Genomic DNA, 26,817 nt, shown 5'->3' on the forward strand with positions numbered 1-26,817 from the left:
CAGGCCACGCCCACCCCAGGCCACGCCCACCCCAGGCCACGCCCCCCTCCCGCCGGCCTCTCCCCGCGCCGCCGCTCGTCACGGCCGGGCCGCCCCCTGGTGGGCGGCCCCTCGGCGGGCGGCCCGTCCGTGACGAGCGGCGGCGCGGGGCCAATCAGCGCCGGGGGGAGCTCCCCCCGCCCACTGAGGACGCCTCGCCCGCGCGCCCCGCGTACGTAACAGCCGGCGGCCCGCGGGAGCGGCCGTTGGGCTGAGGGGAGGGGGGGGGGCCGCGGGGAGGGGAGGGGGGAGCGCGGCCCGCCCGCCCCGCCAACGGCCGCTGCGCGCGCGCGAGCGGAGTGGGGGGGGGAGGGGGCGGGAGCGCGCGCCGCAGGCCGGCCACGCCCCCCCCGCGCTGCTATTGGCCGGCTGCTGCGCCCCCCCCCCCCTTCCTTCACGCGCGCGGCCCCGGTGGGGAGGGGGGGGCAGCACGTGCGCGCGGCGGGCGGGAGCGCGCGCGCGGGGCGGCCGATGTAAACATTCCACAAAAGGGCTCCCCGGGGAGCGGGGGGCGGGGCCTGCGCGGGGAGCGGGGGGCGGGGCCTCGCGCCGTGACGCCCGCGCCGGGCTCCCGCGCCGATTGGTCGGCGCCTCCCGGGCTGGGCCAATGGGCGGGCAGCGGGGGCGGGAGGGGGCGTGGCGCGCGGCCTAGCCGGACATCTTCTCGCTCCCCCCCTCCCCCCCCTCCCCGCAGCCCCTTCCTGGCGGCCGCGCGGCCAATAGGGGCGGGCGGAGGGGGCGGGCGGCGCGCGGCGATTGGCCGCCGCCTTGACGGGCGGCGCGCTCCGCCTATCGGCGGGCCGTTCCCCCCCTCCCTCCCCTTAACCCCTCCTCCCCGCGCGCGGGGCGGGGGGGGCGGGATTTCCCGGGGAACAGAGGAGCGGGCAGCGCTCCGCGGCCGCCAGGCGCTGCCTCCATCTTCCCCCCCCCGCCGCCGCAGCGCCGCGGGGGGCCGCCCCCCGGCCGGCTCAGGGCCCCCCCCGGCCGCCCCCCGCCCCCGCCGGGCCCCGCTTTGAGGTGAGGCGGGGAGCGGAGGGGGGGGCTGGGGGGGCCGGGGGGGGGCCGGGCCCTGCGGGGATCCGTAGGGGGCGGGGTTTGCCCGGGGGGGGGGGGCGGTGAGGGGGGGGGGCACGGCGGCATGGCGGCGGCGGCGGCGGGCGGGGCGTGCGGAGGCCGCTGGGCCAGCCGGGAGGTGCCCGCCCCCCGCCGGGCCGCCCGCCCGAAACGCGGGCCCCCCCCCCCCCCCTCCCGCAGCCCTCCCCCCGCCCCCCCCCCGCAAACAGCCGCCCCGGAACCCCCCCGGCACCCAGCCCCGCCCCGCCCCGCCCCCAGCCCCCCAGCCCCAACCCCCTCCCCAGCAGCCCCTCCCCCCCGAGCCCCGCCCCCCGCCCCCGAGCCCCGCCCCCGCAGCCCCCCCGCACCCGAAAACCCTCCCCGCAAACCCCTCCCCCCGGCCCCGTCCCAACCCGAAACCCTCCCCCCAACCCCTCCTCCACCCCCCTCCGACCCCCCCCACCCCAAAGATCCCCTCCCTAAACCCCTTCCCTGCCCCCCCATTCCCCGTATGGCCCCCCCAAACCCCCCTTCTCCAAACCCCTCTCCCGAACCCCCCCAACCTAAAGCCCCCTCCTACAACCCCCCCACCTCGAACCCTCCCCACCCCTTCCCCAAAACCCCTCACCCCAAGACCCTCCTCTGGCCCCCCCCACCCTAACGCCCCCCATAACCATCCCCCAAATCCCCCCCTACCCTCCTCACCCCTTCCCCGAGGCCCCCTTTCCTTAACCCCCCACCCTAAACCCTCCCACCTCACCCCCCCAAATCCTTCCCCAACCCCCCCACCCCGAGACCCCTCTCCTACACCCCCCCACCATAACCCCCCAAATCCCCCCCAAGACCCCCCTCCCTAAACCCCTCTCCTCCAACCCCTTCCACTCTCCTCCTGAAAATCCCCCTCCAACCCCCCCACCCCGACACCCTTCTTCAACCCTTCACTCTAACCCCCCCCCAAATCCTTCCCCACAACCCCCCTCCCTAAACCCTCTCCACCAACCTGCCCCCCCTAAATCCACCCCTTCCCCTATACCCTCTCAACCTCTCCCCCCTAAAGCCCCCCACTGTATTCCCCCCTAAATCCTTCCCAACCACAAACCCCACCCCAACCCCCCCAGGATCCTCCCCCTCCCCTTACGGGTCCCCCCCACATCCCCCGATCCCCCAGCCCCACACCGGGACCCCGCTGCCGCATTCGGTCCCCATTCCTGCAGCTCTTTGTAGGAATCCCCAAAACCCTGCTCTTAATACCAGTTTTTTAACGTTTTTAGTAGCCAGCCGGCATTCGTTCTTACGGGGCATCGCTGCGTGGCGTTATCCCAAAGCTTGCCGGGCTCGTGCTGTGGTTTTGACCCCGCTTTCTCGTTTTTTGGGGTCTCCCAAGGCCGTGGGGTTGGTAGAGGTCGAAAAAGGGGCTGCTGAGCCCAAGGGGGGCTTTTGGGGCCCGGGTTCGCAATGGGGTTTTGTAGGTTGGGAAAATAACATGTAGTGGGTGTAATTGTGGAAAAGGGACGTCCCTCGTCCTTCCCCAAAGAAAAGCGGACGTTTGGGCCACTAAAACGACCCCAAACTGCCCGGTAAGCGACGATTTTGAGCAGGGAGGGATCAGGACCCGCTGTGCCGGGCTGCCGGCACTGCCTGGGCAGTTTTTAACCTCGTTTCAGGAGTTTTAAAGCGCCGTGCCGTTAGATCGATGCCTTCAAAGCCACCTGGAAAATTCCCTCGTCCCATAAAGGCTGCCGGGGACGGGAGCCCGAGCTGTGGGCTCTCCTCCTCCCCGCGGGGCTGCGGTCGCCCACCCCAAAATCCTCTCCCTGTGCCCCCCGCCCCGCAAAGGTGCGGCTCCGCTGGGTGCCGCGCGCTTGGCTTGGGGTAAAAAAACCAGGGGAAGGTTAAATAGGAGGTGTGCGTGGAACTGGAGCCCCGCGTCCCTGGGATGGGCGTCGGGAAGGTTTTAGGGTGTTCAGGCCGGGACAGCAGGCGTGGTCCTGTCCCCTGCGGCTGCCCTGTGTTGGGGGGCAGGGGGTGCGTGCCTTATTCCAGCTCCTTTGGGGTTTCGCCCCCACGAAACATCCAGGTACAACTGTCCTGGGGAAACGGGTGCGGGAGATGGGGCAAAACGCTCCTGAACTTGTAGGTTTTGTGCTCGGCGCGGAGCCTCGTGGCTGTGCCCGGAGCTCCTGGCGACGTGTCGCAGCCCCGTTCTGCCCCGGACACCTCCCTCCCGTTGCGCACCCGCTCCGCGGGGCTGCGCCCATTTCGCAGGCGAGGAGGCTGAGGCCCGAGAGCGAGCGGCGGGGCCCCGTGCGAGTGCCTCAGAGGTGGTGCCGAGCACCTCGTCCTGAGCCCTAAACGTGCTGCTTCCCAGCCTCGGCTCCTTCTCCTCTCCGCAGGGAGCTGGGGAAGGAGGGGACGCGGTCACCCCGGGGACTTCCTGAAGGGTCTGTGGGGCCGTCGCTCAGCTCCCCGGGGTGCCTCGCGCTGCTGCTTTGGGCGTAGGAGAGCGCCGAAAGTTGCCCGCTTGCTTTCAGCCCTGGGCAGTCCCCGCTGCCTTTCTGCGCCTTTTTTCCCAAACGAAGATTTTACAGATGATGCAATTCGGGTCGGGGCTTTCTAAAGCTTGGAGCCAAAGTCCGCGGGGGGCCGGATGCCCGCCGAGGCGCGCGGTGCGCTCCCGCGGAGACGGCGTGAAGTAACGCGGTGCTCTGTAACCTCACGTCTGCCTCCTTGCACGTCCTGAAGAGCTCTGCAGTTGTCTATTTATCCTCACGATACCCTTCTGCATCCGCTGGGCCGCGGCTGGGTCAGTGACAGTCACTGTTTCTCTCTCTCTCAGCTGCGGAGCGCGCTGTAGAAGGGGTAGGACTGGCCGCGGCACACATCTGGCCGCTCCTCTCCTGGGGGAGCTCCCTGGGAGATGCAGGACCCAGACGAGCAGGACCTCAGTAACAAAAACGACCCGTTTTTGGAGCGTGTGACCCCGCGTTTCCTCCTGCGAGGTGCAGACCGCTTGCTGCCCCAAGTCCCCCGTGCAGCCCCCGATGCGGGTCTGTGCTCCAGCCACCAGGTAGCTTCTCAGAGCACGACCCTCGTGCCTCGGGCACGTTTCAGGGCATCACCCGGGCGCTGCCGGGCTCATGCCGTGGTCAGAGGCAGGTTTGTGTTGGTGCTTTGCGCCCTTTTGGTGCTTTTCCCTCTCCGTAGCATTGCAGCGCTGTGGGTGCCCGGTTGGCACCCCCGGTCTAGAGAAGGCAGAGGTTTGAGGTACCTCTGCTAGGGTTAAAACGCTGTGAATGGGGAACCTTTAAATGATGGGCTGCTGTGAGCCGCGCTGGCAGACGGGGTGCAGCCCCGGAGCAGGAGTTCAGCAAGCCGTGAGCTAGAAGGGCTCACCGGTGGCTCCCCTGCCACGCAAAGCCCAGGAAGACTCGCAGCACGCGTTGGGTTATCCTGACCCGGGTGCAGCGGATGAGGTTTTCCTTCGCTTGGCTAGTTGCTGGTGCGCCGAGTCGCCCGGGTCCCGTGGCCACGGGCCTCGTGTTCGCTGGCTCCGGAGAAAAAGCTTTTCTTTTCCAGCCTCAGGTGGCGTCCTAAGCCTCGGAACTCGCGGGGGGTGCGTGCGTCCGCCCGCCCTCCCTGTCCTCACGCGGCCTCTGGGCGGCTCAGCTCAGCCGAAAGGTCGCTGGGTCCCTGCGGGGCGCCGAGACGTGGAAGTGAGACGCGAGGGGGGGACGCCGCGGAGGACGGCTTTATTTCGGGGGGGTGTCTGCACGCACACGCGCGCCTTGTCGCGGCCTGTGGAGCTGCTCCGCTTCTTCTCGGCAAAGCCCACGTGCCTCTGGTCGTGCTTCGGGGCCGCCGTGCGGGAGGAAAGGTGCTGTGTTTGCAGGAGGAACGCAGCCGGAAGGACCGGCCGGGGGAACCGCGCTAATTCCGGAGCCGATCCTCCCGGTGAGCGCGTTACAAATGGGTTACAAGCAGGTGCCGCCGAACCTCGCCCCGACTTTACTCCTGCAGTCGGGCATTGTCATGCAGAATCCTGGCTCGCCCCGCCAGCAGGACGGTGCTGCGGTGCTGCGTGCGGGGCCAGCCGTGCTCGGCTCGCTCCCAGCCTGGTTATCACACCACCCTGAGGCTTTTCCCAGTCCGAGCGCAGGCTGTGCGAGGAGAGCAGCTCCGAGTGGACCTGCCTGGCTGGTAACTTGTCTGTGGAGGCCAGCTCAGAAAAAAGCCTAAGTTACCAAAATACGCGGCGGGAGCGTGCTCTCTGCAGCCTGGCTTTGTGCTGGAGGTCAGGTATGGGGGTGTTTTGGAGGCTGGTGGGTAGGAGCCAGTTAGTTTCACAGCAGGACAGCAGTCCTCTGCCTCTGCAGGCACTCGTCTGCCCCCCGAGCTCTGGGGACCGGGTGCAGGGCTGTATTCCGAGAGGCTGAACTTGCAGAGCAACCTGAAAAAGCAGTGAAGCAATCTGCCTTCTTGTCCTACCCCTCCGAGTGGAAGAAGAGCCTAGCGAGGAGGGGAGAGGGACTCAAAGGGGAGGAAGGGCTTTACTGCGCAGAGCCTGCCTTCTCCAGCACGTGTATCCATCGCGAACCTCTGCATTGCTAGATGCCGTGTATATTTTTGGCATAACCCCTCCCCTGGTGCCTCGGTGCCTTTGGTTAGCGATGGATTTAGGCAGGGGAGACTCACCCTGGCTCGGGGAAGTCCATCCTGTCCGTGACAGCGGCCTGGGGGTAACTGCGCTGCGACTGCCGGGGCCGGAGGGGGGCCTCGGGGGAGTCCCACGGGATTAGAGACCGAAGAGGGCGGATCTCACTCGAGCTGTTGTGTGCCGGCACGGCTCCGCTTTGTGCGCCTCGTGTCTGGGCTGCGTGGCCCGCGGGATCCCAAGCCCCCCTGTCGGAGGGACGGCAGGCTTCGGGGGGGCTGCGCGCCTCTCGTGTGCGTGTCCAGCAGCAAACGCTTGGCGCTGGGGCTCTGGAAGTGGTTTCAAAGCCTTAGCAGGCTTCCTGCGTTTCACCTCCTCCTTTTCCCTTCTTCCCGTGGTTTTATAGCATCTCTCACACCTGACTCTCACCCAGCCACGTCCTTTAAGTGAGCCAGAAGTTGTTAACGTGAAAGCGGCGCTGCATTTCTGTCAGGAAGGCTGTGTTTTTGTGATAAACGTAATTGCGCGCTCGGTGCAGGAAGATAAATCTTAATTCCATTTTCCTGTCCTGAGATCTCAGCGCCATAAACGACCAGACCCAAACTTCTCCTGCTCTTGGTGAACTTGACGTTCCCGGCGCTGGCAGGGCGTGATTAATCGATGCCCTTTGCTAATTACTCTGCTTTCCCCAGGTTTTGTAGCGCTTCCCGAGCATGAGTTCAGAATGAAGCGGCGATTGGATGAGCAGGAGTCACCCGTGTATGCGTCGCAGCAGAGACGTATCACCAGCAGCACCGAGGCTTTCCAGCACCAGCACCGCGTGCTCGCCCCGGCCCCGCCGGTGTATGAGGCGGTTTCGGAGACCATGCAGTCTGCCACGGGGATCCAGTACTCGGTAACCCCCAGCTACCAGGTGCGTGTGCCCGGCGCTCAGCTGCGTCTCGGCAGCCTGCTTCTCGGACCGCACGGCAGAATTCCGGGTTTGAGACAAGGTTCTGGTTTAGTCGCCGCTTCCTAGAGAAGGACCGATATGCTTCTCAAAGCTCTCGTCTTAAGCTCTAACTTAAATTTAAGACTTTAAGACCGTCAGCTTGGTTGTTCAGGTGGCTCCGAACCTGAAATGTGGTGGGATTTGGCTTTTTTTGAACACTGTTCTTCAGTGATTCAGATCATGATCTCTGAATCCTAGAGGCAAGTCTGCGCCGGACTTTTGCTCCATTTTTCATTTGCAAGGAGATGGTTTGTTCTTAACAAACCTCTTGTTGCTCTGTCCCAGGCTTCTGATGTCTTGGATGATCTTAACCCTAACAGGCAGCCGTTTAGATCGCAGATTTTCAGGAAAATTGACCTGTTAAAGAAAACCTGGGATCATCAGGTGGCTCCCTTCCCTCTGAGAAGCTGTCTGCTGCCCCCTTAGCAAGGGAATATCGTCTGGAAGAGAAAATCCTTCAAGGATGCACTGGAGGTGCCTCTCAGTGACAGACTGGGGTAGACTTGCTCATCTCTGGCTCGTTTTGGCACGTTGCATCTTCCATGCTCATGCTGCTGGTTGGCCGTGCTCCCTGCCTAGTGCCTAATTTTACGCATAGTTTCTTCCTTATTACTGCAGAGGGGATATTTGTGCAGAAAGTAGCAGCCGCAAAGCTGAAGAGCCTGCAGGCAGATGCTTGCAGGGCCTGGAGAGAGGATGAGTTTGTTGCTGGCAGTCCTTATAAATGGGACTTGAATGGACCAGCAAGCAAACCCTTTAATGAGAAGGGTTAAAACAAAAAAGTACAGCCCATCCGAAAGATGCTTGTATAGAAAACAAAGTCTGTTTGTGCAAAACGAACAGTATTTGCTCTTTTTTATTACTTTAAAGGGTTTTTTAGTGTTTTCTCGAAATTCTGGTTTCATGTTCAAAGGAGGCCTGAAACTGCCCCGAGTTTGCTGGGACCAGAGAGCCTCAGCTTGCCTCCCAGCGCCCAAACCGAACGGCAGGAGCGTGGCAGCTCTTAGAGATTTGTTCATTCCAATCCCTGTGTGTGACGGCAATTCTTTTTTTAGGGAAAAGACAGAACCTTGACTGTCTGAAAACCCCATTTCCCACTCCTTTTGCAGTTTTCTTACGTTAGTGCTAGCCACGAGACAAGCAGGGAGCGTTCCAGGCTGGTAAGATGCGGCTAACACGTCTGTGGCACGGAGTTAAACTCAACTTTTCCATCTCCGCCTGGGAAGACTGATGGCGGTGCTTCCCCTGACGTAATTTTTGTCTCCCCAGGTGTCGGCCGTGCCGCAGAGCTCGGGCAGCCACGGGCCGGCCATCGCGGCGGTGCACAGCGGGCACCACCACAGCACGCCGGTGCAGCCGCACGGCAGCCAGGTGGTGCAAAGCCACACTCACCCGACGCCGCCAGCCGTGCCCGTGCAGGGGCAGCAGCAGTTCCAGAGGCTCAAGGTGAGGCCGAGCGTTGCTCCTCTGTTAGGAGAAGACGTGGGTGACGTTGCCAAAATGTTTGTTCGGCGCTTTTCTGACCGTGTGGCTCCTGTGGGAGTAATAGGGAAGGAAGGAAGGCTCTGGTGGTGGATTACGTGCTGTAAAATCCTCGAAAAATGGAGAAAGCTCCACCAGAAATAACCCATTTAAGTAGTTCCATTTGATTCAGCTCTAGCAATAGGCACGTGTATGAAGTGATGCCTATTTCTTCATCTCTTCCAAGTAGCCTCTTCCAGGTTTGCTGGAAACCGCCGCTTTGTTGGGCCAGAAGCCCTTTCCTTTCCCTGAACAGGAGGCTTTGTTCCTAGAGACCTCTGAAAGAGGTTTTATAACCTGGGGTTCTCCCTCCCAGTGAAACTGACGGCAGATCCTCCGCTGAGGCGAGAGCGGGACCGTACGTGACGGCCTTTCTTCCCTTGCAGTATTTAATTTCAGACTGAAGGGAGGGTCTGTGCGTAGCTCCTGCAGCTGATGAGCGCGTGGCCTGGCTGCTGGAGCTGCTGGGTGCCCAGGGCTCTCACTTCAGGCTGGGGCTGTGTCTGAAAATTGGATGTTGGTACATGAACGCTTCATAAACTTCTTGCTGTTGGAGGTGTAAAACAATTTACCGCCCACAGTTGCCATTTTCAAAATCCTTCTGTGTCGAACTGAAATGTCTGGAAAAAGTACAAGCGTGTACCTGGCAGACATCTACTACGCTGAGTATGTCATTTCGACTTTCTGCTTATTCTTAGGCTTCCATAATAATTTCCACATCTGAATGCAGGAAAAATACTCAGTCTAGTTCTGTTTATCCTAGCAGTTACTTCAGTTAGGGTGAGATGGTAAATTTGGAGTATGTTTTTTCTGACTAATTCTGATGATCTTTGTTTCTTTTTTTTTTTTTTTTTTTTTTTCTTTTTCTCCTTTCTTTTTGGTACAGTTTTGTCTTGTGTGCTGGGAACAGGGAGTGAGCATCTCCTGTTCAAATGGGGCTGGTAATACACCAGCCAGGCTGGTGGTCTTTTGCCCCTTAATTCCCTGCCCAGGCTCAGGGTTGACAGCTGTATCTTCAAGTACGTGTTTTCCAGAACAACGGAGGTGAAATAAAATCTCCGCTAATGTAACCTGTCTTCTATCTCCAGGTGGAGGATGCATTGTCTTACCTTGACCAGGTGAAGCTGCAGTTTGGTACCCAGCCACAGGTCTACAATGACTTCTTGGATATTATGAAGGAATTCAAATCTCAAAGGTAACGCTCCGCATTCTGCTTTGCCGCCCAGGTTGGAAAGTGTGTTTGTGGGCGCGGGAACACGCAGCAGGAGCTAACCTCGTCCTTTCATTTGCAGAGTAACACATCTCCCTAATAGTATAAAACAGTTGAGTACTTTCTCTTCTGAAAGTGAGACTCATTTCTTCATTTGTACTAAATCTTGGCTTAGAGCGGCAGTTCCCATGTTTGACCTTCGTAGCTGACTCATCTGGCCGCCTGGTGGTCTGCCCGTTAGTAATGGCCAGGCTTGGGACTAGACCTCATTCATACAAAATGCTGTCTGGGCTAATAAAACAATTCTTATGTCATTCTTAAGCTCGGTAATACATTTATAGGAATGAGATTTGCTTTGTTGCATAGCTTAGAGATGATAAGATAGAAATTCTAATGGAGAATTATCATGCAGAGGGTTTGGTTTACCGCCGAAAGGGAATTAGGGGATTGTGACATTTTGTTCTCACTCCTTTTTCAGCATTGACACTCCGGGAGTGATCAGCCGTGTATCACAGCTCTTCAAGGGCCACCCAGACTTGATCATGGGCTTCAACACCTTCTTGCCGCCCGGTTACAAGATCGAGGTGCAGACGAATGATATGGTGAACGTGACGACACCAGGGCAGGTTCACCAGATCCCCACTCACGGCTTGCAGCCCCAGCCGCAGCCCCAGCCGCAGCATCAGTCACAGCCTTCAGCGCAATCAACCCCAACACCAGCACAGCCCGCGCCGCAGCCACCGCCTGCCAAAATCAGTAAGGTGAGAGAGAGAGACTTCATATGGCCTGTGTTCACGTGTGGGGAACCTGCTGCCTCCAGCTGACACTGGTGTGGAGCTGGGGAACGGAAAAGGAGATGTTACGCTGCTTTTTCCTAGTATTCCTGAGCCCTGCTCGTGCTGTCCTTCTGTTGGTGGATTAGCTTCACCTGTTCAAACTTTGAGATGTGTACTAGCTGATATGGCAATAATGCAGATAAGCCAGCTTGAAGGTTTGGAAAAGCCTCGTGACTTTCAATGGGAACGCAGAGTTGCTCAGAACATCTGGTAAAATGCATGGGCAGTACCTAAGGAGTGATCCGGCAGCCCTGGGAAGAAGGCCCCAAGAATGCAGTTGAGTTTGCAGGAGGGGCTTCTTAATTAAAGCTCTGGGCACGTGGTGAACTGCCTGCTTTTGTGTATATTGTCTCAGAATAACTGAAATCCCAAGAAATCCCTCGTAAAGCCGAGGCCGTGATAATGACGTTGCTCTTGGTGTGAAAGCTTGTGTGTGGTTTCAAATGTTGGGGGTAATAAAGTTTTTAGGAGAGCTTGCTGAGCGATGCGGTAGATTCTGCATTGCGTGAAGTCTTGTTTTCAGACTGGACATCTGTTGTAAAACAAAAACAAACAGAAAGGGCATTCTAGCTCAGCCATCGTTTGTATGGGTGCAGGATTTGTTGGCAAAGCTGAAGTGCAAGGGTTCAGGCAAGATGACCATGATGTTGTCTTTAATTATCGGTTTATGTGCCTGAAACTGAGACCTTTCAATAACAAAGGGAATTTGACGCTGCGCTGTAGATGCATTCCAGATGCTGCTGTCCAACAGATGTATTTTATGTGACTGAAAACAAAATAGAATAATGTAAGAGGCATCGAAGGAGCTTAGTCTAGATAAAATCTCCTATTTCAGCCTCAAAATGTGCAAAGATTTGAGTGCCTTAGGGAGGGAAAGAATCCCCAAAGTTTCAGTGGTTGATCTCTAAACTGTACAATCAGCTAACGAATGGCTGGAAAAGAGAAGAGAAGGGATGGGGAGTGTGGGGGAAGGAATATGTAGTTAGCAAGCAGCAGGATTTACAGTATGGCAAGAAGATAATCTCTAGGCGAACATCGGTGGGACTTGCAACCTCCTGTTTAGAAATGGCCAGCAAAAACATGCCGAAAGACTTGCAAAGCTGACAACGTAAAAGCCGAGACATGGCAGAATTAGCTTACCTGAGCCAGCTTTCAAGGCCTTTCTCCAAAGCATGCAGGTAACACCTGGGCTCAGTGAGAGCTAGCAGTCTCTCATCGCTGTGGGCTCCGTGGTTTTCTCCCTGGGTCGTTATCCTAGAAAATGTTGAGCTGATGTTGGTGGAACCTTAAAATGAACCTGAGGGAGGTGTTGGATCTCGATGAGGTTTCCTTAGCAGGCAGGTACCGTTGTAGGTAAACAGGGCGGTTAGGTGTCGGTTGGGATATGCAAGGCGATTACTCTGAGAGTCTGACCTGTGTGCTCTTTGTGTCAATAGTGGAAAAAATGCAGTTTTCCCTTGCTGTCGCCTTACTTTATAGATCTCAGCATTCTTAACCAGAGGTGAAATAACTTGTAGTGCTGCAGCGAGCCGTACCTAGGTGTTTGCGGTGAGGCAAACTCAAAAACAATCTTTAAAGGAAGTGCAGCAAAAGTCCTCCAGGGCCAGTATATGGGTAGAGACTGTTTGACTGGATGTAGTAGCAGGGAATTCTGTACCGCTGCTGTCTTCCGTGATGCTGTGGCTCAGAATCCCTGTTGGCATCAGGTACGCTTATATGCTAGCTGCTTCCCCGGGATATGGCACATAAATGGAAGAAAAGTTCCTTTATTCAAAGTGTGAAGAATCTGCTCCTGTCTGAAATGGCTCCTTTTCCTCTTAGCCATCCCAACTGCAGGCACATACCCCTGCCAGCCAGCAGACTCCCCCGATTCCACCATACGCATCGCCACGCTCGCCGCCGGTCCAACCTCATACACCTGTGACAATCTCTCTGGGAACCACACCATCCCTGCAGAACAATCAGCCTGTTGAGTTTAATCACGCCATCAACTATGTCAACAAGATCAAGAATCGGTTCCAGGGACAGCCAGACATCTACAAAGCCTTCCTGGAGATCCTCCACACCTACCAGGTGAGTTTTGGCGATGCCTGTTGGAGTATAAGGAAGGTTATTTCTCTTTCTTTGCTGTGGGGAGCCGACTCTGCCTGGGATGTGCATTGTGGTCTTCTGCTGGACTTGATCTTAAGGAATTTTTCCAAGCTAAATGAGTTCAGATTATGTTAAAAGGAAAGAAATGACATCCTTCATCGGTGTCCTGCTAGTCCGTGGCCCAGCATTTAATACAATTCTTTGCTTAAGGAGCTGAGACCCTTGCTGTTTCATTCTTTGCATCGCTGAGGGCTTCTTCTCTTTGCTACTTACATAGTTGAGATGTCCTTCCCTCTGACACTTCTCTTTCCTCCGACAGAAGGAGCAGCGGAACGCCAAGGAGGCAGGAGGCAACTACACGCCTGCTCTGACGGAGCAGGAGGTGTACGCGCAGGTGGCTCGCCTCTTCAAAAACCAGGAGGATCTGCTCTCAGAGTTCGGGCAGTTCCTGCCTGATGCCAACAGCTCTGTGGTGAGTCTGCCCGGGGACGAGCTGGAAGACCTAGTGGAAAACTTTATTCGTATAGCCAGTGTTCAGAAAAACGTGCTTTCCTTGTTTGTTTCTAGGAAGTTTTTTTGGAGGGGTCTTTTACTGAGTCGTGGGAGTGGGGTCAGGGTGATTGACTGTGTGTTTTCGGTCAATAAATGCAATTCCTTTGCCTAAAAGAGTTGTCCCAAGACTGCCGTAACTGCAGTAAAATACGTGGGTCATCTAGAGCTAGGAGGAGCAGGCGTACTTTTTTTGCCTAGTTAGGTGGAACTCAGCTCTAATTCTCTCGTGGGTTTTCTTTCTAACTAAGCTGTTAAGTAAGACAACTGCAGAGAAAGTGGAATCGGTGAGAAACGATCACGGTGGCACCGTTAAGAAGCCCCAGCTCAACAACAAGCAGCAAAGACCCAACCAGAACGGCTGTCAGATCCGACGGCACTCAGGAACTGGAACAACCCCTCCGGTGAAGGTAATAGCACATGCTCTTTGTGAATTTGTGATGCTGGTCCTAAAGCGGCTGGGAAGATCAGCTGAGGGAAGGACAGAGGTGTGCCTGGAGCTTCGTCAGAGCAGAACTTAGAGCAGAATCATGTTTGTTTGTCTTATAATAAACCTTGTAACACGGAGGTGAGTGATTATTTTCATAGCTGAGTTTGCCCTTTTCAGGTTACTCGCATTTTGAGAGAGCAGGGCTTTGCAGTGTAAGAGGAACGGTCTGATGGCGGGGTGGTTTCGTGGCTCTGCATTAGGGACAATGCTTTATTTGAAGGTGGTGGATCTTGCTTGGTGAAGAAAAGCATTAGCCGGTGTAGCTGTATCATTTAAATCTAGTGGTTTACTTCCCCTTCCAGCCTTTCTCCTCTTCTTCAAATAAAATGCAGCAAAATAGAACGTGTTTTGGAGGCAGCTTTCAGCCTTTCTGAGGATGTGGAGTGTGGTGCCGCAATGGAGAAAACAAAGGATCTTGCAGTGGAATGCAAGAGAAATACATTGATTTTAGGGAGGTATAACAAGAACTGAACGAGTAATGGTTTAAAAAACCCTAAACCGAGACCAGACAGGTCTGTTTTGGTAATTCTGCAAACTAGTTAGAAAATTGAAGCAATCACTGGTTATAGCAGCCCATTAGAGAAAAGGATGCAACCTCGTATTAAAAATACTGGGAATTGTATGATCCTGATTAAAGATTAATATATTTGTGTATGGGCTCACTTGCAGACAAGTTTTCTTCTGGAAAAGCCATCTTTTTTATTTGTGAGCAAGCGGCATACTCAGGAGGCTGAAACTCCTTGTGTGATGCATGGTCAAAATATGGCAATTTCCTGTACTGAACAGCTTTTTTTTTTCCTTTTTTTTTCCTTTTTTTTCCTTTTTTTTTTTTTTTTTTAACAGAAGAAGCCGAAGCTGCTTGGTTTAAAAGACCAGTCTTTGGCAGAAGCCAGCAAGCATGGCGTGGGGACAGAATCTCTGTTCTTTGAGAAGGTGAGATTCGGAGGAAGCAATCTCGTGTCACTGATTTACATTCCTTGTGTGTATACATCCTGAGTTTTATCACAGTGAAGTTTGTGATCTACACACCACAATAACATCGGTCAGCTTGACCTCGGATGACCTGAGCTAAGTCAGACCTGCAGGGGGGCTGGAATTAGGTGATCTTTAAGGTCCCTTCCAACCCAAACCATCCTGATTCCCTACCCAAATATCACAGTCTTTTTCCCCAAAGGTCATTCTCTAGCTCTTCACCTGCTGATGCTCTTTGGGAGGAAGGCCTGGCTGGGGGCTACACCTGCCAGTGCTCCTGGAAATTTGCAGGGATGTGAATCCTTTCTGTAACGCACCTTATAAAATGTTTTCACCTTTCTGAAATCCCCACACAGCCGATGATGTGCCTTGTGTATCCTGCTCTGGTAGCACTGTTTGCCGTGCCCCTCCGCAGCCAGATGCCTGCAGGGTGGGAGCTCAGTTTACAATGCAGCTGATTCATGTCAACGTTACGTTTTTCCCCCTTTTTTTTCCCCTGAGAGATGCATCTAATGCATTGCACCGTTGTTACCTGTTGCTGGTTTACCACGCACGACAGAAGAAGAATGTGTGGGATGTTTCCAAGTGGTACCTTGGTGTTTTCCCTAAGATGTCCATACGTTTCTTTATGGCTCAGAAGGGAGCGTGTAGTGAAAGCAAACAAGCCTTTTGAGTAATTTTCATGTGTCGATGAAAGCCTTGCTTGCTCCCTGATGGCGTGCTACGTTTTGCAGCACGCTGTAGACCAGCTAACGGTGACTGGGAGCCACTATTGCTCGGAGGATGTGTAGGTGTTAACATGAGTAAATGCAGAAATCCCTGCTGTAGAGTTGTAGCTGTAATGACGAATCCCTTAATGATGATAGATCTGTTTGATGCGTGGATGCTAACTGTTCTCGTGGGAAAGGTAATAGTGTCGGAATTAATCGCTGGGTTTTCTCAAGCTGAGGAGCTAAGGGTTACAGAACCTGGCTTAGCTGTGATAACCTGCGATGATCCAGCTGTTGGGGTTTCATTCTTTGCTTACAACTCCCTTCTTCAAGGTAATGCTCCTGCGTGTAGGGTGCTGGTGTTGCAAGGCGTACCCAGCAAGGAGACGGCTTGCTTTGCTCCTCTGGCTCCATGGAGCTAGGCAAGCTCCCTCCCAAGAGTTTTGCATTCTCGTCGTGTGTGCAATCCCCATGCATAGGTGGACAGCACAGCGTTGAATCCAGGTCTCCCGGACAGTGCTAGACAACTCGATCTCACCTTGAGAGCAACCAGTTTTCCTCTTCTCTTTCCCCCAGGTCCGCAAAGCTCTGCGCAGCACAGAAGCATACGAAAACTTCCTCCGCTGCCTGGTGATTTTCAACCAGGAGGTGATCTCCCGGGCAGAGCTTGTGCAGCTCGTGTCTCCCTTTCTGGGGTAAGTGGAGCCTGCTTCTTCCTTGAGAGGAGAAGTTCGATCCCATCAGTCTGTTCCTGTTGCAGAGCCAGGAAAGAAATGCTGACCTCTGTGGTCGTGTGGCACAGGGGGAGCCAGGCAGCGGTTTTTTGAGCTGTCCAAGGTGAAGCCCCCCACAATGCCCACTTCCTCCGCCGTTGGTTGGCTCGACTTTTATCTGTGTAGCCTGCCACGGTTTAAATTGCCTGCCCACGGGGCGACTGCATGAGTTGCTGCTGTGCAGCCAAGGTCTCCTGTTTCCTCCAGCCCAGCCTGAGTGCCGGGAATGTCCACTGGCAGGTGCCGCATGCGCTGCTGTGGGGGGCAGGAAGATGCTGGTAGCTCCTGGAAGCCCCTCGATGGTTCATTCTGTGCAGGTGCCGCATGCTTTACATTTTCAGACTTTTCCTTTATTGGAGCAGAACAATAAGCGCCCTGCTTTGGTTTTCCTTCTGACTTCATGCTCCCTCTTCCCTTCCTCATCCGAGAAGAGGCGGGAGAGTTTTTTGGAGATTTCCAGCAATGGCAAGCAGTGTTCAGGAGCAGAGCTGGTCCTGCTTTTTGTCTTTTCCTTTTTCAGAAGAGCGAACAGCAGCGTGCTGCTGCGGCGTCTTGCTCTAGAATCATGGATTATTTCACTCGAGAAAAAAATCGACGGTCTAATTACATAGGAAATGCCCCCTAAAAGAAGTGCTCATACAAACCCATTAAAATTACAAAAAAGCAAAAGGCAGCTGAGTTCTGTCCTGAAGCCAAAACTGATAATCAATACTACAGTTTAAATAGAAATTATAACTTCCGCAAGTGCCCGTGCTGCACAGAACAAGTCTGTATTAATCACCTAAAACCCCTGTAATAATTATCCTCTCGTCAACTTCAGGCAGCAAGATAAATGCTCCTTTTTGCTGTGAATTGAGCTCCCAGTTCTGCGGGAGAAGGCAATAGCAATGTACATGGGGTTTGGGACCCCGTTACACTGGCTGCTGCGCGAAGAAGCGGCCCCGAGGAGCTTGCACTCCTCCTGGAATTAGGTATCAGGGGGATGCTGCTTCTGGCTAGGAAAGGTGAAGTATCCAACCAAAAAAATCTGCATTTCTCCCATCCACCATCTGTGCTCCCAGCTGTAAGGATGAATGTCTGCGCTGGGAATGGAGTAATGCAGTTCTCTTCTTCCAGAGTCGGACATTAGCAGCTGTCACGTAACGAAGAAGCAGTAAATGAGCGGTGATTCAATTAGCTTCAGTAACAGGTTCAACTTCTCCTTTTGCTGGAGCTCTGTGCAAGATAAGCAGAGCTGAACAGGTGCACTATTTTAGGCTAATAAGTTCAGAAAACACCTTTTTTTTTTTTCTTGCTGCTTTCCAGCTTGGGAAGTAAAGCTCTGTTTAAGGTTAGGAACGCTGGCAGACACCTAGGGACCTGGGCTTGGGTTTGCTGCCGAGGTATTTTGGTTGGCCCAGGTGCAGTCCACAACCCGATCAGCAGACAGGTTCTCGGCTCCCATTTTGTCAGGCCCCATGGGAGTGAGATTGAAGGGAGAGGGTCCTCTCGCAGCAGGCTGATAAATCAGAGGGGCTTCTTGGGCGCCGTGTTGTAACCTCAGTATCACAGCTCAGCGCTGCCTGATCTCTACTCTGCTACTTTTTCACTTCATTCATTTTATTTTTAGGAAATTCCCAGAGTTGTTCACTTGGTTTAAAAACTTTTTGGGGTATAAAGAGTCTGTTCACATGGAGACGTATCCGAAGGAACGGGCCACTGAGGGGATTGCCATGGAGATAGACTATGCCTCCTGCAAAAGACTGGGCTCCAGCTACCGCGCCTTGCCCAAGAGCTACCAGCAACCCAAGTGCACGGGGCGGACGCCGCTGTGTAAAGAGGTAAGGTGTGCTCAGACAGGGAACACGGGGCAGAGGAAGGCTATTCCCGGCCTCCTCGGAGGGATGGAGAGAGGCTGAGGGGAGCTGAAGGTCAGGATGGGGGGAATTTGCTTTGTGTCCTGGCACTTGGGAGGGTTTGGGGGATTTCAGGGCACATCCGTGCATCGTGCTGGCTGCCTCTCGCACGTGCTCGGGCACACCGTCCTGGCTCGGGCTCTCTGCAAAACGTGTTGGGGCCCGAAGTGAGTGCACCCTGAGGTGCTCCTGGTGGCGAGGGAGCACTCTGCTTTCTTGCAAACGTGTGGATTGTATCCAGAAGCGATTTCACAAGGTGAGGCTTCAGTCTAGGAATGGGCTGTGCCCGCAGCTGGCAGGGAGCTGCGATGCCCACGTGGCTCTGATGCCCTCTGCTCTTCTTCAGCTGTGCTTGTGACAGAGTTGCACGAAGCACTGGGGAGCAGCTGGAAAAAAAAATGTTTGTGGGGTTTAAATACTGAAATAAAATACAGGGGCATTAGATGTGTACAATGTTTTACGTAGTATGCGTGTGAGAAGAACATTCAGATTACAAACGTAGGAAAGGAAATGTCAGAACAAGTTTTCTGTATTGTCTTAATGTGATCTCAGGGATCTTTTACAAAGGAGTATGTAAATTAAGAATACTGCTGCCCTTCAAACCAAATTCCCGTTTTGCCTGCTTTCAGAGTTGTCTCTGGTCCAAGCTTAAAAGAAAGTCACGCTTTCTGCAGACAGGTTCTGCTGCGTATCCCTCACGTGCCTCTTTCTTTCCCCCTGAAATGCTGAGAGGACCTGTGTTGAGAAAAGGGGTGCTGCTGCAGGAAATCTGCTCCCTGCAGGTAGCGTTGGTGGTCGAGAGGCAAAGCTGGCCTCCCGACGCAGTGCTGCAGCATCAGATGGACTCGCGGAGCCCTTTCAGGTGTTGGGACGAGCTTGTGGTCGAAGTGGGAGTGGTACTGGCTGACCCCGGTCCTTCACTGGTGTCAAAGGCAGTGTTTTGGGGTGGGCGAGCGAGCGCAGGTGACCAAATCAAGCGCTCAGCAGTGATACGTGGTTAGCTGAAATGGTGGCAGGATGGCTGGTGAACGCAACCCGGGCAAGAAATAATTGCGAGGTTTTAATCTAAGTCCTGACTTGTCTCCCAAAAGTGTCTTGTGTGTGATGCAGTTACAAACTTTTCTTTCTGTGAGAATCTAATGACTCAGTTCTTCAGGCTTCAGGTTTATGAAAATTGGGCTTGACTTTGAAGGTTGCCTGCCAAAATCCTCCTTTCGTTGCCTTTGGCCTCTCGGAGGCTTCTTTTAAATGCTCTGTTCCTGCTTCGGAGGCGGTGAAAACTGCAGGTGCTCAGCATCTTTGTCAGGAAAAGCGTTGCTGGGGTATGGATTTATATTCCTAATTAGCCTTAGTTGGAGGTAGAAACCGTGTCCTAACAGTCATGCTTAACGTGATGACCACCCAGTGTTGTCGGTGATGAATCAGATGTGTGACGACTGAGCCGCAGCCAGCTGGCTCACCCGAAGTAACGGAAAAGCTCCTTTCACCTCACTTTTTTTCCTCCCTTGCAAGTTTTTTCTCGCAGCTCCACCTGATGAATTTTCCAGACGGCAGCGACGTTTCAGCCCTGGCTGTTCGGGGTTGCTCTGTGAACACTGGGCTGTGGAAGGAAGACAATTTTAGATCTCCATCAGCAGCTGAATATCTTGCAGTCCTGTGCCACCCCACTCACAGCCTGCCTGTGACGTTTGTCTTTCCCTCTCTTAATCAAAGGTTTTGAACGACACCTGGGTCTCCTTCCCTTCCTGGTCTGAAGACTCCACGTTTGTGAGCTCCAAGAAGACACAATACGAAGAGCACATCTACAGGTGTGAGGATGAGCGCTTTGAGGTAAGGGGGTTTTCCCTCATCCCTGCCTTGGAAACCTCGGGGCTCTGTGAATGATCTTGATACTTTTACATCCTCAATACTGCCTGGTACGAGCTGCTTTTATTTTGTCACCCATTTTCTGCATAAAAGCTCGTGTTCTCTTAAAGCACGAGGCAGCAGCTGAGTACCCACATCTCACTCCAAGCTATCCCTGCCCCTCACTCTTAGCGCCGAGCTCTGTTCCTATTGCTCCAGATGAAATTGTTCAATGGCTAGTGTATAATCGATGCATCTTTTTTTTTGTCCTTACTGCCCACGTAAAGCACAAGAGGATGCTTTCCCCTGTAATAATCTGAAAAGCGATCCGTTCAGGATGTTAAGTGATTGACATCCTGCCTCGAAACGAGAGTTAGCTTGGCAATTACCTGGATGTGCTCACATTTGTCACGTCCTTTTGTAGAGGAACTGTCAATTGTGTTCTGTTCCCTTATGGAAAATGTAATTTCCTAACAGTATCGTCCTGGTAGCCTTTAAATTCTGAAGCGGTATTACCGAGGCAGCAGATAAAATACATTTGGATTATTTTAGCACAGCCAAATGTGGAAACTACAGCCTGAGTACACCTCGTTAAACACGCCTGGCTTCTTGTTTCGTGTCCCTTCACCGTTGCTCTCTGTAAAGTATCGCGTTTTACCTGTTCACCTCTGCCTAACGCACCGTTCCCTTCAGCTGGATGTTGTCTTGGAGACCAACCTGGCAACGATCCGCGTCCTTGAGGCAATCCAGAAGAAACTCTCACGCTTGTCTGCCGAGGAGCAGGCCAAATTCCGACTGGACAACACCCTGGGCGGCACCTCGGAGGTGATCCACCGCAAGGCTCTCCAGAGGATATATGCTGACAAAGCAGCCGACATCATCGATGGGCTTCGGAAGAACCCCTCTGTTGCTGTTCCCATCGTGCTGAAAAGGTACTGCTCTGACACAGCCCTTCGGGGGGGTAATTACCGCAGGGTAATTAACGCACGATAGGTGATCCAGAGCTAAACGTAGCTAATTTCTGCCCCTAACGAGTTTAACCTGCACAACGATGGGACTCGAGAAATGCATTTTATGTGCTGATCGGTTGCTGTATGTCATAACTATCACCCAGAAACAGGGAATTAACCTCCTGAAACACAAATGTCACCAGCTCAGCTTTTCTCGTCTCCCCTTAAAACTTGTTTCCTCCTCAGCCTGTGCACAGCAGCGTCAGCGCCACGGGTAAGGTGAGGAAGCTCTCTGTGCCATGTGTATTGTTCACAGCTAAATCCGATCCCTTTCCAAATCCCGCTGCTGTACGTGACCCTGGGCTCAGATTGCGGTGCCTGTACTGTGCTCAGATTCCCTGTTGGTTTTCTGTTGTCAACCCCCTGGTCACGAAAAGGGAGTGGATGCTGCAGCTCCTTGGGGACGTGCGAGGAAGTGTGTAAGCAGATGGCTGTGTACATGTCTAATAAAGTAACGTGTTCTGCTTGCGCTCTTGGCGTGTAAACAGCAAAGTGCTCCCTGAGAACACAGCAACTGTAAAACCAGTTAAAAGGAGATCATCTTCCCCAGATGCTTACCGTCTCTTGGGGACTGGCTGCTGTGTCTCAGGGCTCTGACGATTGAGGGAAGCTGCCTTGCTGCTGGTGCCTGCAAGGTCACAGTTTGCCTACCCTGTTGCGAGGACATTCTTCTTGGGGACAGGTCTCGAGCCGCCATGGCTGTGTAGGACAGCTGGCTGCATCGGGTGCTCTGCTTGAGATACAGAGTGGAGTATTGGAGTCTGTTCCCAGGAAGCTCAGGTGTGCAAAGGGGTTTATTCAGAAGAGCATGTGTAGTGTACTCCTCCTGAAAACCATCCTGCAGAAAGGAGTTTTACATTTATGCACATTTCCTAGGGCTTAGGTTTCCTCTGCGTGCTCAGAGTGGGACCTTTATGTCTCTTATCTAACCCTTGTTTTCTTGATTCAAGGTTAAAGATGAAAGAGGAAGAGTGGCGAGAAGCCCAGCGAGGGTTTAATAAAGTCTGGCGGGAGCAGAACGAGAAATATTACCTGAAATCCTTGGACCACCAGGGCATCAACTTCAAGCAGAACGATACCAAGGTCCTGAGGTCAAAGAGTCTCCTCAATGAGATTGAAAGCATCTATGATGAGGTAAGAATGTCACCAATAGTTTCCTTCCCTTAAGCTCCTATGGTCTTTGTGTGTGGTTTCAGTTCCTTTCCCCAGCACTCGATGCTGGGGAGGTTGGAGAAGCGGGATGCTCACCTGGAAAGGGGCTGCGCTCTCCGTGTTTGGATACGTGGAGATGTTTGTGTTTTGGGGGGGTGGGGGGTTGTTATGCTGTTGGCAGCAGGTGGACTGGTTCTGGAGAGAAATGGGATAGAAAATGTGTGTAAACAGGAGAAGTGTTTGTGAACTTGTGGGATCTGTTGCAAAGAACCTCCTGCTCCCAGTGGGCGGCAGGTCTGGTCGCTGCCTCTCTTCCAAGGGGGTGCAGCAGTGCTGGGAGAGCTTTCTGAGAGGTTCGTGGGCAGGGGGAGGTGTTCGTGGGACTAACTGTGCCCTGTGTTTCTCGTTCGTAGCGGCAAGAGCAGGCTTCGGAAGACAACGCCGGCGTACCCACAGGCCCACACCTATCGTTAGCCTACGAAGACAAGCAGATCCTGGAAGATGCCGCCTCGCTCATCATCCACCACGTGAAGCGGCAGACAGGAATCCAGAAAGAGGACAAGTACAAAATCAAGCAGATTATGTACCACTTCATTCCAGACCTGCTGTTTGCTCAGCGAGGTGAACTCTCTGACGTGGAAGAGGAGGAAGAGGAAGAAATGGACGTGGACGAAGCTACCGGAGCTGCGAAAAAGCACAATGGTGTTGGGGGCAGCCCTCCCAAAACCAAGCTGATGTTCAACAACACAACGGCCCAGAAGCTGCGGGGCATGGATGAGGTCTACAACCTCTTCTATGTGAACAGCAACTGGTACATTTTCATGCGGCTGCATCAGATCCTGTGCTTGCGGCTGCTGAGGATCTGCACCCAGGCCGAGCGGCAGATCGAAGAGGAGACACGGGAAAGGGAGTGGGAGAGGGAAGTGCTGGGCATAAAGCGAGACAAGAGCGAGAGCCCTGCCATCCAGCTGCGGCTGAAGGAGCCCAGTGAGTGACCTGGGGCGTGAGGTTGGGGTTGGCTTCTCTTTGTAGCCTGTTGGCAGCGCTTGCTTGGTGTCTTCGGGCAGTGGTGGTGCTTGAAGACATCTCATTTCTGCTATCGCGGGGCAGCAGGGAGTTGAGGGAGAAGGGAAGGTGTGGGGCAGGTGGGATTCGTAGCAGAACAGTAATATGCAGCAGCTGTTTCATACCAGCTTTCATTTTACACCAGTGTATCTTAGACACCCTTGAGTTCTCTGATTAAAAGCTGTCTGTAAAGGGAAATTCCCGCAACTCTCCAGCTGAAGTGGGTAGAGCGGTCTGAGGACCAAAACCCTCGGCCCGTTTGCTCCTAGAAGCAGGGCTGTTCGTGGGAAGGACCCTTCCTGGGGGCCGTGTGTTCATCTCCTGCTCTCTCTCGGCGCAGTGGACATCGACGTGGAGGATTACTACCCGGCCTTCCTGGACATGGTGCGCAATCTGCTGGACGGGAACATGGACTCGTCGCAGTACGAGGACTCCCTGCGCGAGATGTTCACCATTCACGCCTACATCGCCTTCACCATGGACAAGCTGATTCAGAGCATCGTTCGACAGGTGACTGCCCGCGAAGGCTGGGGGGCGGCTGGGGAAAAGAGACGGGGGGCTTCCTGAAGCGTGTGTGTGTGTGCTGTTGCTTGCCTAAAACCAGCAGGTCACGAGTAAGCAGCAGAACTGTGGAGATTTTTTAACCCAGCTCAGAGGCTGATGTAAGGAGAGGTGATGAAAGGTAATTCCTGGTGTATTTAAATCGTCGAGACTAGCTTTTGTGTGCATGTGGAGTTCTCCCTTTGTTTTCCAGGAGCTTTAGGGATATCAGTATTCAACTTCAAAGCGCTTCCTGAGCTAATCGTGCTTCAACTTTGAAAAAGAATTAAATAGCATTTAAATAATTCATTTTTTTCAGTGTTGTAGGAGCAGTGCATGCCTTTTCTAAAAAGCTTTGTCTCTTTTATCTGGCTGTTTGAGTAGCTCAGTCTGGTGAATAAACTCCAGTCCTTTTGTTGGGCATATAGGAAGAATGTGCGACCAAGGGAAAAATTCTTGGTGTGCCTTTTTGTAGTGGAAAGAACAAAACCAGATGCAAGAGGCTGGACATGGAATTGCTGGAGAGGCCTTTACTCTTCTAGGAGAATAGAGCGGCTTTTCAGAAGTTCTTTATTTCAGCCCAGAGATTCACTGAATTGAAAAGACAGTTGAGCGACTTCATATTTTAAACTCATACAAAACAAGGATGCCATCTGAAATCTCCCACCCCTCTCCTCAGAGGCAGAAGCAAACCCTTGCTGTGGACAGCCCCACGGTGCACCAGTCCTTTCCACCCTGCTGCTGATCGGTGTTCCCTGCCCGTAGCTTTTTCCTCTGAGCAGTTTCAATTTGCCAGCCACGTGCGTTGTTTTTTTTTTGTTTGTTTTTTAAAGATAGTGGTGGTGTTTTTACGTTGCCACAGAGATCATCTGCAACTGGAAGAAGTTACTAAAATGTAGCCTTAAACTCATGCACTTTCAGCCTTTTTTTCCCCTATTTTTTTAATTCAAGGGCAGGAACACATGGTTATGTCTTTGTTTCTTTCTATTCTATGCTGATGGGCATGCAGCAGACTCCAGTGAGCAAGTACCTCCTTATCCACGGTAGCTTTTATTTTTAAAACCCATAACGCAGGCAAATAAAGATGTACGCTCAGCTGTGCATGCTGCTTTTCGTTAAAGTCAAAATCTGCTGGGTGCCACTTACACCAGGGGGTTTCAGAGGCTTTCTCACTCTTCCGGCTGGCTTCTGTGCTCAGGGTTTCGATAGGTCACGCAGGTTCTGCGTGTTACAGCAAGTTCTCCCGAGTGCCTTAGGCGAAGAGAAATACCTTTTGCAAAAGGAGGCGCCAACCACAAAGGCTATTTCTTCTTTTTTGGCTTTTTTCGCTCACAAACACCTTCCCCGTGTTCTTCCTTTTCGCAGCTCCAGCACATAGTGAGCGACGAGATCTGCGTGCAGGTCACGGACCTCTACCTGTCGGAGAACAGCAACGGAGCCACGGGAGGCCTTCTTGCCTCGCAGTCCTCTCGTACCCTTCTGGAGGCCACCTACCAGCGCAAAGCTGAGCAGCTCATGTCGGAGGAGAACTGCTTCAAGGTAAGGCTGGGCTGCGAACCTTGGCGTAGAAGCAGCAAGCAGCGAAGGGGATGCTCTGTAAGAAGGTGCTGGTCCTTTGAAAACAGAGCATTGTCTAAGCGCTGAAGTCTCCTAGGCTTTCTGTAGCTCTGAAACTTGAAATGAACATTTTGGTGGCGTGTTCCCAAGCTTTTGGTGCCCAGAAGCAGCTCTTTGGTGACATTTCCAGCGTGCTTACAGCTGATCTTACTGCTGGTCTGTGGCAGAACCTGCATCAGGCCAGGCAGGCAGAGCGGAATGGCACACAGGGGTGTTAATGCTTTGGCGAGGGCCCCTCAGAAATGGGCCTTTGAGAAGGAACACGTTTCTGGGGCCAGCAGTGAGTACTCCGTGTGCTTCAGAGCATTTTTAGATCGTATCATGCTGGCTGATTTGCTGTCACCAATTTTAATTTGTTATCTCAGACCTTCCCATTTGTCTTGTCTCAACCTTTGCAGACTGCGGAAAGATCTGCTAAGACTGACTGGGCATTAAATCATTGCTGACTCTGTGCGTTGCTCAATAAAGCTGGTGCATGGTGCTAATCAAATCCATCCTGCCTTCGCCCAAAATGCAGGAAGTGGTCAGGCCCTTTTTGAGCTAGTAAAGTACTTGGGAGAAAAGCCTGTGTGTATAATCTCTCTTCCCTTGCCCTCAGAATTAAGCTGGGGGCTCAAGAAGGACCTATACCACTCCAAAATCAACCCCAAAAGATTTTTCACAAAGCTTTAGTTATGTTCCTCAAAGGCTGTGCAATTTGCCAGTGTTTTCCCTTTGCTGTCGGCAATGCAGGAAGCGCAACTTTTTGCCTTACGATATGCAAACTTGCTTAATTCTTCCTTTGCCCCAGTGAGAAGTGGAGGAATATTTTTCCTGTTTGAAACCTCCTACTGAATCCCTTCTGCCTTTTGCTTTGTAGCTGATGTTCATTCAGAGCAGAGGCCAAGTTCAGTTAACCATTGAGCTGCTGGACACAGAAGAGGAGAACTCGGACGACCCAGTAGAAGCAGAGGTAAGAGCAGCTCGTCCAGAGAGCTGATTGTGGCAGTCAGAGGTGTGCCGGACAAGGGAGTCCAGCTGACTTGTGGTCTGCTAGCAGAAGATAGAGATGTCAACGAAACACTGTAAAGCTTTCACTGGTATGAGCAGGCAAATCCCTCTTGGTTTGTTTTGTATTCGAGGAGCCTTAAAACCATAGAGAGAAGTGTTGTTCCTGCCTTTGGGGGACTGACATACAAGGAACCTTCCAAGATGTTTGTCCGTGTAGCTTCCAGCTTACCCTCCTTAACCCACCCCGCGTTGTCTGGTGGGCAAGCCGTGGCTGACGTTGTTGTGTGCTCGCTTCCAGCGCTGGTCGGACTACGTGGAGCGGTACGTCAACTCCGATTCTACCTCCCCCGAGCTCCGGGAGCACCTGGCCCAGAAACCCGTCTTCCTGCCGAGGTGAGTGGCCGGGAGCCCTGCCTGCTGCGTGGCTGGCCATGAGAAGCAGAGCGTTGTGCTCTCGCGGTGCCGGCCGTTCGGTCTCGCCTCTGTTTTAATGCCCCTACAGCAGCCGTGACCCTGGCAGCGCGGCGCAGAGGCACCGTGCTGCTGCTCATCCTAAAAGCCTGTGGGTCCACCCCAGGCTCCTGCTCTCCAGTGACTGAGAGATAGCACGGGCCAGGGGTGGCAGAGAGGGCTGGGGACTCGCCAGCCTGCTTGTTGGCAGTTCTGCCTCGGCTCACGGGAACCCTCCAGCTAAAACCAGCGGGTGCCACGTCAGGGCTTTTTGTGAGCAGGGAGCTGAGTGCGCCGTAGCCGTGGTTTCAGCAAGAGAGGAACCCAGTGACCTGTCGTAGGGGTCTGAGCCTGAAGGAACTTAATC

The 26,817-nt window shown here is 53.8% G+C and overlaps 1 protein-coding gene across 2 annotated transcripts in view; it reads left to right on the plus strand.

Moving 5' to 3' along the window:
• Window positions 1-82: 82 nt before the first annotated feature.
• SIN3A (SIN3 transcription regulator family member A) overlaps window positions 83-26,817 on the plus strand; it is a 30,285-nt gene continuing 3,550 nt past the window's right edge. Inside the window, exons 1-19 of one of the 2 annotated variants that reach the window (XM_080607742.1) lie at window positions 83-211; window positions 6,436-6,656; window positions 8,004-8,180; window positions 9,344-9,450; window positions 9,944-10,226; window positions 12,123-12,374; window positions 12,712-12,864; window positions 13,193-13,351; window positions 14,275-14,364; window positions 15,690-15,808; window positions 17,496-17,706; window positions 19,495-19,611; window positions 20,320-20,558; window positions 21,587-21,770; window positions 22,202-22,775; window positions 23,194-23,363; window positions 24,759-24,932; window positions 25,870-25,962; window positions 26,299-26,393. In XM_080607742.1, coding sequence (XP_080463868.1) covers window positions 6,468-6,656; window positions 8,004-8,180; window positions 9,344-9,450; window positions 9,944-10,226; window positions 12,123-12,374; window positions 12,712-12,864; window positions 13,193-13,351; window positions 14,275-14,364; window positions 15,690-15,808; window positions 17,496-17,706; window positions 19,495-19,611; window positions 20,320-20,558; window positions 21,587-21,770; window positions 22,202-22,775; window positions 23,194-23,363; window positions 24,759-24,932; window positions 25,870-25,962; window positions 26,299-26,393 — 3,386 coding nt within the window. In that variant the 5' untranslated portion in view covers window positions 83-211; window positions 6,436-6,467. Of the gene's footprint in view, window positions 212-888; window positions 1,057-6,435; window positions 6,657-8,003; window positions 8,181-9,343; window positions 9,451-9,943; window positions 10,227-12,122; window positions 12,375-12,711; window positions 12,865-13,192; window positions 13,352-14,274; window positions 14,365-15,689; window positions 15,809-17,495; window positions 17,707-19,494; window positions 19,612-20,319; window positions 20,559-21,586; window positions 21,771-22,201; window positions 22,776-23,193; window positions 23,364-24,758; window positions 24,933-25,869; window positions 25,963-26,298; window positions 26,394-26,817 lie in introns of those variants that run through there. The other variant, XM_080607741.1, reaches the window with a different exon arrangement.

Source organism: Anser brachyrhynchus (assembly GCF_964034855.1).
Source record: "Anser brachyrhynchus genome assembly, chromosome: 11".
NCBI lineage: Eukaryota > Metazoa > Chordata > Aves > Anseriformes > Anatidae > Anser > Anser brachyrhynchus.